At 47.6% G+C, this 12,957-nt stretch overlaps 1 protein-coding gene across 2 annotated transcripts in view; it reads left to right on the forward strand.

Annotated features, from left to right (window-relative positions):
- The window catches only part of FAM168A (family with sequence similarity 168 member A), a 93,912-nt gene that overhangs the window by 70,709 nt on the left and 10,246 nt on the right, over nucleotides 1-12,957 (forward strand). The window contains exons 5-6 of one of the 2 annotated variants that reach the window (XM_075851323.1): nucleotides 6,312-6,440; nucleotides 9,854-9,996. In XM_075851323.1, coding sequence (XP_075707438.1) covers nucleotides 6,312-6,440; nucleotides 9,854-9,996 — 272 coding nt within the window. The remainder of the gene's footprint in view (nucleotides 1-6,311; nucleotides 6,441-9,853; nucleotides 9,997-12,957) is intronic. The other variant, XM_075851324.1, reaches the window with a different exon arrangement.

Here is a 12,957-nt window from a genome sequence, read left to right on the forward strand (position 1 = left end):
CCTCATCTCTGCACCTTCACAGAAAAAGTTTGCTTGTACATTCACTAATACATGACATTACTTCTCCTGTACTGATCCTGAGTTACATCCTGTATTATACTCCAGAGCTGCACTCACTATTCTGCTGGTGGAGTCACTGTGTGCATACATTACATTACTTATCCTGTACTGATCCTGAGTTACATCCTGTATTATACTCCAGAGCCGCACTCACTATTCTGCTGGTGGAGTCACTGTGTACATACATTACATTACTTATCCTGTACTGATCCTGAGTTACATCCTGTATTATACTCCAGAGCCGCACTCACTATTCTGCTGGTGGAGTCACTGTGTACATACATTACATTACTTCTCCTGTACTGATCCTGGGTTACATCCTGTATTATACTCCAGAGCTGCACTCACTATTCTGCTGGTGGAGTCACTGTGTACATACATTACATTACTTATCCTGTACTGATCCAGAGTTACATCCTGTATTATACTCCAGAGCTGCACTCACTATTCTGCTGGTAGGGTCACTGTGTACATACATTACTTATCCTGTGCTGATCCTGAGTTACATCCTGTATTATACTCCAGAACTGCACTCACTATTCTGCTGGTGGAGTCACTGTGTACTTACATTACTTATCCTGTGCTGATCCTGAGTTACATCCTGTATTATACTCCAGAGCTGCACTCACTATTCTGCTGGTAGGGTCACTGTGTACATACATTACTTATCCTGTGCTGATCCTGAGTTACATCCTGTATTATACTCCACAGCTGCACTCACTATTCTGCTGGTGAAGTCACTGTGTACATACATTACATTACTTATCCTGTACTGATCCTGAGTTACATCCTGTATTATACTCCAGAGCTGCACTCACTATTCTGCTGGTGGAGTCACTGTGTACATACATTACATTACTTATCCTGTACTGATCCTGCGTTACATCCTGTATTATACTCCAGAGCTGCAATCACTATTCTGCTGGTGGAGTCACTGTGTACATACATTACATTACTTATCCTGTACTGATCCTGAGTTACATCCGGTATTATACTCCAGAGCTGCACTCACTATTCTGCTGGTGGAGTCACTGTGTACATACATTACATTACATTACTTATCCTGTACTGATCCTGAGTTATATCCTGTATTATACTCCAGAGCTGCACTCACTATTCTGCTGGTGGAGTCACTGTGTACATACATTACATTACTTATCCTATACTGATCCAGAGTTACAGCCTGTATTATACTCCAGAGCTGCACTCACTATTCTGCTGGTGGAGTCACAGGCCAGAATAGTAAGGACAAAAGTTACTTTATTCCTCTGTTCCTTGAGGGGATCATTGGAAGCAGACCACCAAATCGATAAATGGAGACGGTCTAATGGGGGCAGTTGTCACTCACTACATTGGGTTTCCACTTTTACTTAAATGAAACATAAAGGGAACCGGTCACCAGCATTTCACCTATTAAACCAGCAATACCTGGAGGTAGTGGGTGAGAAGTCATTGTTATGTAACCTATAATTATCTTCGAAGTCTCTGTACCGTTTGATATCTGTTTTTTTAGTGTTCCTGCGCCGTATGCTAATGAGCATAAAAGCATCATATCTTCATTCCTCAAGCATTTCTGAGTTTACCCCGCCTCCTTGCTTTTGATTGACAGGTCCTCCCCTTCCCCCAGCACACACAAAATCCCGCTCTTGCGCGTTGATGTTCTGGAGCGTGCACACAGCGGGACACCATAGCGACGCATGCGCAGTAACTAGATTTTAGGCCGGGACGAAGCAGGGAAGGTTGTCGGACGATACATGACGGGCTCACGTTCGCTATCTCAGACTAGATTTCAGCATTGCGGGCGGGCCTATTTTTGGCGAGGGGCATAAGAAGAAAGAATGAGACTGCCGGATTATTACCACAAAAGGCCCGAAATGTTTGCAGACCGTTATTTACGGTCGGATGAGGAGTTTAGGAGACGGGATAACGCCAATGAACTTTTGACCGCAACGGCCAGCGAGGGGTGAGGAGAGTTCAATAGGTGAAATGCAGGTGACCGATTCCCTTTAAGGGATTTATTTTTTCTCTTGAAGACCACCCCTGTCCATATTCCCTATTTCGGCACATAGTTGTCAGCGGGGGTCCCCTTCTCAGGACCCTCCCCTGTGATCCAGACTATACCCGCCCACAGAGGATTGTCTTGACAGGCTACTTGCAGAGCTGTACGTTATTTAGGCTCCTGGGAAAGCTGGTTGGCCACCAATATGGCTGTCATTTCAAATCATGTGACCCAGCTTTCCTCTACTCCTGAATGGCATGTGTCTGTTTATGGGAGCCTGGAAGCATGCTTGTGTGAGAGGGGCAATTAACAGCTGTATATACTCCACTGTATAGAGGAAAGTAAATGCCCCCTGCTGCTGCTGGCCGCTGTGACTTGTAGTTCCACAGAGGCTGACTACCTTATTCTCGCCGTCCCCCTACATTCCTGCGCTGCCGTCCTAGTTATTTCCATTCTTCTTTCCTGCAGCGAGTCATCGACTTCATGAATATTTCAGCAGCTCCTCTCTCCTTGTGCTTGTCAAATTGGATTTCTTGCAAGGATTTGATAATCTCTCTACATGTCGGGGGCATGCGATCAGCTGGAAAAAGCTGTAGTCTCCTGCACCTCATCTGTTCTCCACGTTAACGTGTCTAGATTGTCCTGGGTGACCGTGTATTACGCAGCTGGAGCGTAAGTCACCGTCCGAAGAGGCCGCGGATAACTATTCCGTTAACTTCTCATTTATTTACATGCTTAAAGTGAATCTCCACCGGTTAACATCGTGTCATTCGAGGGTTTAACATTCTATACATATCCATTTTTTAACCTCTTTATAGTAGATGGCCCTCTTGATTTTTATTTTATTTTTTTCACTGCCGGGTGCCACCACTAGGGGGAGCTTAAAATTTGACTGCATACTAATTTCTTAATGAATATATAAACCGTATTCTTTGAGCTCCCCCTAGTGGTGGCAGCAGGTATCCAGAATTGCTTGAATCTTTATCGTTATTGGACACACCTGTAATGACTATTTCTGCCGCGAATATACTCTGTATGGCCAAAATGATGTGGACCGCTGACCATCACACCTATGTGAGCTTGTTGTACATCACTTTCCACAGCCATGGGTGTTACTTTGGAGTGGAGTCCCTTCTGGGAAGACTTGCCACAAGACCAGGTCTGGCTTGAATTCGGCGTTCCTCCACACCAAACGCCTCACACCATTTCTTTATGGAGCTCTCTGGGTGCAGACATGCTGGAACAGAAAAGGCCAGACCTGAAGCGGTTACCACAAAGTTGGAAGTTACAGTATATGTGGTAGCATTAACTCTTCACTGGAGATAAGGGGCCAAACCCTGAAAAACAGCCCTAGACCATTACCCCTCCTCCAATGTTACAGTAGACGCTATGCATTCCGGTACGTAGCGTTCTCCTGGCATTCCCCCCAAACTCAGATTCCCCTCCATCAGACTGCCAGATAGTGAGACGTGATCCATCCCTCCAAGGAACACGCTGCTCCAAAGTCCAGTGACGATGTGCTTTACACCACTCCAGCTGACGTTTGGTATGGTGATCCCAGGCCCGTGTGCGGTGTCCATGGAAACAGATTTAATGAAGCTCCAGACGCACATTTCTAGTGCTGATGTCACTTCAAAGGCAGCTTAAATCTCTGTATTTAGTGATATATCAGAGTATAGGTGCCGATCTTATTCTGTGAGTTACGTGGTTTACCACTGGGTGGCTGAGCTGTTGTTCCTCCTAGACACTTCCACTTCACTATTATAGCACTTACAGGTGACCGGGGCAGATCTAGAAGATAATAGCACTTACAGGTGGCCGGGACAGATCTAGCAGATAATAATAGCACTTACAGGTGACTGGAGCAGATCTAGCAGATAATAACACTTACAGGTGACCGGGGCAGATCTAGAAGATAATAATAGCACTTACAGGTGGCCGGGACAGATCTAGCAGATAATAATAGCACTTACAGGTGACTGGAGCAGATCTAGCAGATCATAATAACACTTACAGGTGACCGGGGCAGATCTAGAAGATAATAGCACTTACAGGTGGCCGGGACAGATCTAGCAGATAATAATAGCACTTACAGGTGACTGGAGCAGATCTAGCAGATAATAACACTTACAGGTGACCGGGGCAGATCTAGAAGATAATAATAGCACTTACAGGTGGCCGGGACAGATCTAGCAGATAATAATAGCACTTACAGGTGACTGGAGCAGATCTAGCAGATCATAATAACACTTACAGGTGACCGGGGCAGATCTAGAAGATAATAGCACTTACAGGTGGCCGGGACAGATCTAGCAGATAATAATAGCACTTACAGGTGATTGGAGCAGATCTAGCAGATCATAATAACCCTTACAGGTGACTGGGGCAGATCTAGCAGATGATACTTACAGGTGACCGGGGCAGATCTAAAGGATAATCATGACACTTACAGGTAACTGGGCCAGATCTAGCAGATAATAATGGCACTTACTGCTGACCGCCGCAAATCTAGTAGATAACAATAGCACCTACAGGTGACTGGGGCAGATCTAGCATATAACAACACAGGAGACCAGGGAAGATCTGGTAGATAACACTTACAGGTGACTAGGGCCAATCTAGCAGATAACACTTACAGGTTACCTAGGTAGTCTTATGTAAATACTTCAGAGGCAATTTTATTAAGACATGACATTGTATTTGAGAATAATCTACCTCCCTCCGGTCATCGGTTTACGAACTACTGCTGCCCCCCCCCCCACTCTGTAATATCAATCATCATATATCGTACGGGCCAAACCTATAGGAAGTCCCTGTCGTCCTGCATTGTTTCCTCATCCTTTAGAAGTTCGGTGTCCGCTGCAGAGCTGGAGAAACCCCCTGGACAGATGTAAAATACACATTATGTTCTATTTAAAGGGGCTCTCTGGTTCATGCATTATTCGGGCATCTTGAAGTAAGAGAAGGGGGTCTCCAAACCCCCAACACACACTTCTATAAATGAGGCTTCCAATATGAAGACCCAGAAAATCCATCAAATCAATGTAACGCTGCTCCTCAGGACAAGTTCTCTGCAGCAGGAAGGCCCCCTCCCCAGACACACAGTAGTGATTTTTGGGGGGGAAACTTTGCCAAAATGTACAGATGGCAAAAAAGATTTACAGACCGATTAGAAAAACAAAAATAAGTTGTGATTGTAAGTAGCAGACGTCTATAGCGCGTAATTTGTTGTGATCATTTTTTTCTCGTGTTCAGTCACTGGATTGTCCAGGATTAGAAGAACATGGCTGCTTTCTTCCAGAAACAGCGCCACAACTGTCTACTGGTTGTGATGGGTATTGCAGCTCCGCTTTATTGAAATTAAACTAACGGATCTGCAATACCACATATAACCTGTCGACAGGTGTGGTGCTATTTCAATGGTTCCCATAAAATATAGCGCAAGGCGCAATACCGACTGTAATGCCTGTAAAAGGATGGCCTAGTGCCAGATATAATGCCAAAAGAATAGGACAAGAATTGTGGCTCCTAGAAGAGGACCAGGTGTCGTGCCAATCATACCAACCTCTATCCCCCCCCCCCCCCCCCCTGGTGGCGCTTAGTTGTCACACAACTGACAACTGATGCCTAAATATACTGGCTGAAATCTGACAGCTGTTTTGTTGGTGTGGGAAAAAAGTTGTCACAGAGCTGCTACAATGTGGAAACCAATACTGTAACCGTGAACATGGAGCACATACAAGAAGATTTTCATTTCTGCCTAGAGTTTTCCTGATCCGGAGCAGCCACAAGATCACAAGAAGCGATGCAGCCCCCGGAGACGTGATTGACAGCTCTGCTCACTGCGGAATAGCAGAGTGACGTTGATCAGCAGAAGCCGCACTTCAATTGTATTTTTTTTTAGAATCTCACATTTGCCCGTCGTTCAGAAATGTCAAGCTCGGTGTATCTGCCAGCAGCAGCAATGTGAGACTTCGCCAAGCTGTCACTGCTCGTGTGATGCCAGCCCTGGCAGCGGCACAGTCCTGTTCTGCGCTCATCCGAACCCTGCAGAATTTATTTCTGGCTTGGATGGCGAGCGTTGTGCAGGTGCCCAGTTTGCTGCCCATCACCTTTTGTGCCCGCCCTAGAAAACCGCAGCATGGCCACCGGTCTGTATAGATTAGTGTTTCAGTGCCTCCGTAGGTGTTTTTTTTGGGGGGTACCGCCTGTCTGCCCGATGTCTGACTGTTTCCTCTCTCTTGTTTTTAAGCGACCCTTCTGATGAAACAAGCGTGGCCGCAGACTCCTGCTTCATCCTGTGCCAACGAGGGCACGTTCCACCTTCCTGTGGATTCTGGAACGGAGAACAGGACTTATCAAGCTTCTTCTGCCGCATTCAGTAAATACATTCATTCATTCAATCGTTTGTTTGCTAATTTTCCTTGTTTTCCGCAAAATAAATATATATATAACACGCTGCGTCGGTCCCCAATGTACTAGATTTAACTGAATCATTCACAGCGAAGGGTCTGTGTTTATAGATTGTGATGGACCTCGTTCTGTGCGAGAGCGGGAGAGGGGATAGCTGTGCGAGAGAGAGGGGATAGCTGTGCGAGAGAGAGGGGATAGCTGTGCGAGAGAGAGGGGATAGCTGTGCGAGAGAGAGGGGATAGCTGTGCGAGAGAGAGGGGATAGCTGTGCGAGAGAGAGGGGATAGCTGTGCGAGAGAGGGGATAGCTGTGCGAGAGAGAGGGGATAGCTGTGCGAGAGAGAGGGGATAGCTGTGCGAGAGAGAGGGGATAGCTGTGCGAGAGAGAGGGGATAGCTGTGCGAGAGAGAGGGGATAGCTGTGCGAGAGAGAGGGGAGAGCTGTGCGAGAGAGAGAGGGGAGAGCTGTGCGAGAGAGAGAGAGGGGAGAGCTGTGCGAGAGAGAGAGAGGGGAGAGCTGTGCGAGAGAGAGAGGGGAGAGCTGTGCGAGAGAGAGAGAGGAGAGCTGTGCGAGAGAGAGGGGAGAGCTGTGCGAGAGAGAGGGGAGAGCTGTGCGAGAGAGAGGGGAGAGCTGTGCGAGAGAGAGAGAGGGGAGAGCTGTGCGAGAGAGAGAGAGGGGAGAGCTGTGCGAGAGAGAGAGAGGGGAGAGCTGTGCGAGAGAGAGAGAGGGGAGAGCTGTGCGAGAGAGAGAGAGGGGAGAGCTGTGCGAGAGAGAGAGAGGGGAGAGCTGTGCGAGAGAGAGAGAGGGGAGAGCTGTGCGAGAGAGAGAGAGGGGAGAGCTGTGCGAGAGAGAGAGAGGGGAGAGCTGTGCGAGAGAGAGAGAGGGGAGAGCTGTGCGAGAGAGAGAGAGGGGAGAGCTGTGCGAGAGAGAGAGAGGGGAGAGCTGTGCGAGAGAGAGAGAGGGGAGAGCTGTGCGAGAGAGAGAGAGGGGAGAGCTGTGCGAGAGAGAGAGAGGGGAGAGCTGTGCGAGAGAGAGAGAGGGGAGAGCTGTGCGAGAGAGAGAGAGGGGAGAGCTGTGCGAGAGAGAGAGAGGGGAGAGCTGTGCGAGAGAGAGAGAGGGGAGAGCTGTGCGAGAGAGAGAGAGGGGAGAGCTGTGCGAGAGAGAGAGAGGGGAGAGCTGTGCGAGAGAGAGAGAGGGGAGAGCTGTGCGAGAGAGAGAGAGGGGAGAGCTGTGCGAGAGAGAGAGAGGGGAGAGCTGTGCGAGAGAGAGAGAGGGGAGAGCTGTGCGAGAGAGAGAGAGGGGAGAGCTGTGCGAGAGAGAGAGAGAGGGGAGAGCTGTGCGAGAGAGAGAGAGAGGGGAGAGCTGTGCGAGAGAGAGAGAGAGGGGAGAGCTGTGCGAGAGAGAGAGAGAGAGGGGAGAGCTGTGCGAGAGAGAGAGAGAGAGGGGAGAGCTGTGCGAGAGAGAGAGAGAGAGGGGAGAGCTGTGCGAGAGAGAGAGAGAGAGGGGAGAGCTGTGCGAGAGAGAGAGAGAGAGGGGAGAGCTGTGCGAGAGAGAGAGAGAGAGGGGAGAGCTGTGCGAGAGAGAGAGAGAGAGGGGAGAGCTGTGCGAGAGAGAGAGAGAGAGGGGAGAGCTGTGCGAGAGAGAGAGAGAGAGGGGAGAGCTGTGCGAGAGAGAGAGAGAGAGAGGGGAGAGCTGTGCGAGAGAGAGAGAGAGAGAGGGGAGAGCTGTGCGAGAGAGAGAGAGAGAGGGGAGAGCTGTGCGAGAGAGAGAGAGAGAGAGAGGGGAGAGCTGTGCGAGAGAGAGAGAGAGAGAGGGGAGAGCTGTGCGAGAGAGAGAGAGAGAGGGGAGAGCTGTGCGAGAGAGAGAGAGAGAGGGGAGAGCTGTGCGAGAGAGAGAGAGAGAGGGGAGAGCTGTGCGAGAGAGAGAGGGGAGAGCTGTGCGAGAGAGAGAGAGAGGGGAGAGCTGTGCGAGAGAGAGAGAGAGGGGAGAGCTGTGCGAGAGAGAGAGAGAGGGGAGAGCTGTGCGAGAGAGAGAGAGAGGGGAGAGCTGTGCGAGAGAGAGAGAGAGGGGAGAGCTGTGCGAGAGGGAGAGAGGGGAGAGCTGTGCGAGAGGGGAGAGCTGTGCGAGAGGGGAGAGCTGTGCGAGAGAGAGGGGGGAGAGCTGTGCGAGAGAGAGGGGGGAGAGCTGTGCGAGAGAGAGGGGGGAGAGCTGTGCGAGAGAGAGGGGGGAGAGCTGTGCGAGAGAGAGGGGGGAGAGCTGTGCGAGAGAGAGGGGGGAGAGCTGTGCGAGAGAGAGGGGGGAGAGCTGTGCGAGAGAGAGGGGGGAGAGCTGTGCGAGAGAGAGGGGGGAGAGCTGTGCGAGAGAGAGGGAGATACTAACCTTCATCAGGGAGGCAGGCATAGTTCTGTTCTGTTCCTGGTTTGTGAATAAAATGGCAGAACTACAGTGAAGACTGGCACTTAACCAGTGTACAGCTAAATGAGGGAGTGGTTTTGGTATTCCAGTATAACTGAGTAACCTTGTCAGACTGGTTGCTAAACAGTGTCTCCCTAACAACCCCTAACAACCAGTGTCTCCCTAACAACCAGTGTCTCCCTAACCACTAGTATGTTCGGCTCCAGACTGCTTCCTGGCACCTGTCCTGCCATGTCCGCCACATCTCACGCTGTAATGAGATTTTAAGCACTGGGCAGGGGAGATGAATGTTATACCCAGTATTATAAATTCACAAACTACGAGGGCCAGAAATGTCAGGTCCATCCAATGTGCCCATCGCAGTGATGAGCTGCTAATAGACATGTAATCGTGTTCAGCCGACCGCTATGAGACCTCCGCCCTCCGTAAACCTGTATTGGCCGAGCATGCATGTCGTATCAAAAAGAGAAGGGAGATGAGTGGTGACGGGTTCATCTGGTGTTGCTTATCTCCGGGGGACATTAAAGAGGTTTAAAATCCATCTTGCCCCATCCCCCTTACCCACTCTGGCGGACCCCTTACCATGGACAAACTCCGTCAACGCATCAAATGTCTGTTGGCGGCTTCAGGCAGTGGAGCGGCAGTGACCTTATTCCTGAAATACATGGGCAATCCTTTTCCGGGCACCCCCTCCACTAGAGGGCACTCACTACATATGGTTTTATACAGCTCTCATTAAGTTCAATAATAAATCTCTCTTCAATAATCTACTTAGCTCCCCCTAGTGGTGGCAACAGGGAGACAGAATTATATAATTTATTTCTATGGCTGTGCAGGGGATTTGGAGCTTTGTATCAGACAAAAGGAGCTTCGACCCCTATGGAATGATTCAGGGTAGAATTTTGTACTGCAAAAATAAACTACTGGTAATTAAATTGTTCTTTGTTCCCTCTTTTCTCCTCTCGTAGGGTACACCGCTGGCACCCCATACAAAGTCCCACCTGCCCAGAGTAACAGCGCCCCACCACCATACTCACCCTCACCAAACCCCTATCAAACAGCGATGTATCCCATCAGAAGTGCCTACCCACAGCAGAACTTATATGCCCAGGTAAGACCACCAAAGCCTCACATGCAGAAAGTAGTCAGATGACGAGATACAGGACAAGGGATGGAAGGCTGTGGAATTATTTTTGGAGGGTAAATTGTGAACATGTTGGTGACAAGATATTTTCTGCTGATATTTATAGTGAAATCTCAAGAACATATTTCATAATATTATCCACATTCACTAGTAGGATAATCTAGATGGATGACCAAACCAGAGATGACTTCTTATAAGATCCTTAAATTGTATCATACATGCCGTTTCTTATCCTGTACTGATCCTGAGTTATATCCTGTATTATACTCCAGAGCTGCACTCACTATTCTGCTGGTGGAGTCACTGTGTACATACATTACATTACTTCCCCTGTACTGATCCTGAGTTATATCCTGTATTATACGCCAGAGCTGCACTCACTATTCTGCTGGTGGAGTCACTGTGTACATACATTACATTACTTATCCTGTACTAATCCTGAGTTACATCCTGTATTATACTCCAGAGCTGTACTCACTATTCTGCTGGTGGAGTCCCTGTGTACATACATTACATTACTTATCCTGTACTGATCCTGAGTTACATCCTGTATTATACTCCAGAGCTGCACTCACTATTCTGCTGGTGGAGTCACTGTGTACATACATTACATTACTTATCCTGTACTGATCCTGAGTTACATCCTGTATTATACTCCAGAGCTGCACTCACTATTCTGCTGGTAGAGTCACTGTGTACATACATTACATTACTTATCCTGTACTGATCCTGAGTTACATCCTGTATTATACTCCAGAGCTGCACTCACTATTCTGCTGGTGGAGTCACTGTGTACATACATTACATTACTTATCCTGTACTGATCCTGAGTTACATCCTGTATTATACTCCAGAGCTGCACTCACTATTCTGCTGGTGGAGTCACTGTGTACATACATTACATTACTTATCCTGTACTGATCCTGAGTTACATCCTGTATTATACTCCAGAGCAGCACTCACTATTCTGCTGGTGGAGTCACTGTGTACATACATTACATTACTGATCCTGAGTTACATCCTGTATTATACTCCAGAGCTGCACTCACTATTCTGCTGGTAGAGGCACTGCGTACATACATTACATTACTTATCCTGTACTGATCCTGAGTTACATCCTGTATTATACTCCAGAGCTGCGCTCACTATTCTGCTGGTGGAGTCACTGTGTACATACATTACATTACTTATCCTGTACTGATCCTGAGTTACATTCTGTATTATACTCCAGAGCTGCACTCGCTATTCTGCTGGTGGAGTCACTGTGTACATACATTACATTACTTATCCTGTACTGATCCTGAGTTACATCCTGTATTATACTCCAGAGCTGTACTCACTATTCTGCTGGTGGAGTCACTGTGTACATACATTACATTACTTATCCTGTACTGATCCTGAGTTATATCCTGTATTATACTCCAGAGCTGCACTCACTATTCTGCTGGTGGAGTCACTGTGTACATTACATTACTTATCCTGTACTGATCCTGAGTTACATCCTGTATTATACTCCAGAGCTGTACTCACTATTCTGCTGGTGGAGTCACTGTGTACATACATTACATTACTTATCCTGTACTGATCCTGAGTTATATCCTGTATTATACTCCAGAGCTGCACTCACTATTCTGCTGGTGGAGTCACTGTGTACATACATTACATTACTTATCCTGTACTGATCCTGAGTTACATTCTGTATTATACTCCAGAGCTGCACTCACTATTCTGCTGGTGGAGTCACTGTGTACATACATTACATTACTTATCCTGTACTGATCCTGAGTTACATCCTGTATTATACTCCAGAGCTGTACTCACTATTCTGTTGGTGGAGTCACTGTGTACATACATTACATTACTTATCCTGTACTGATCCTGAGTTACATCCTGTATTATACTCCAGAGCTGCACTCACTATTCTGCTGGTGGAGTCACTGTTTGCATATATTGCATTACTTATCCTGTACTGATCCTGAGTTACATCCTGTATTATACTCCAGAGCAGCACTCACTATTCTGCTGGTGGAGTCACTGTGTACATACATTACATTACTTATCCTGTACTGATCCTGAGTTACATCCTGTATTATACTCCAGAGCTGTACTCACTATTCTGCTGGTGGAGTCCCTGTGTACATACATTACATTACTTATCCTGTACTGATCCTGAGTTACATCCTGTATTATACTCCAGAGCTGCACTCACTATTCTGCTGGTGGAGTCACCGTGTACATACATTACATTACTTATCCTGTACTGATCCTGAGTTATATCCTGTATTATACTCCAGAGCTGCACTCACTATTCTGCTGGTGGAGTCACTGTGTACATTACATTACTTATCCTGGACTGATCCTGAGTTACATTCTGTATTATACTCCAGAGCTGCACTCACTATTCTGCATTGAGCGCCCCCTGCAGTCTGTGAGCAGCGCTATGCACAGTAAATCATTTAGTAAGTCTGCGCTGTAACTACCAGTATATGATCCCCTCTGTCTGTCATGTGTTCCTATATAATCATATACTAAATTCATCACCATACAAACAGGAGGCTCTGTAAGCGGCTGCCATAATGGTTGTCACCCAGATTTCCTGGATCTGCTGCTATATTTAGTCTTCCTTCTGTCCCATGGTCTTGTCCTACTCGCACAACTGAGGGTTTGTTACAATTTTATCCAGCCTAGACAGTCGGTATACACAGCAGCAGCAGAAATCTTTCTCCTGTTCTGATAGTTTTGCCACAATGTGTCAGTGCAGGTAAGATGTATCGGTCTGGAGTCCATTGAAGAGTGTGGGTGAGCTGGGTGACCCCCCCCCCCCCCCCCTGTGGGACGTTTCATGACACCCATGTTTACTGTCACCCAACTTTCAGATGAGCGTGGGTAATTATACTGCGTGGCACTCTACACTGACAGTCTTCCCGC

The sequence above is a fragment of the Rhinoderma darwinii genome, chromosome 2 (assembly GCF_050947455.1).
Source record: "Rhinoderma darwinii isolate aRhiDar2 chromosome 2, aRhiDar2.hap1, whole genome shotgun sequence".
NCBI classification, from domain to species: domain Eukaryota; kingdom Metazoa; phylum Chordata; class Amphibia; order Anura; family Rhinodermatidae; genus Rhinoderma; species Rhinoderma darwinii.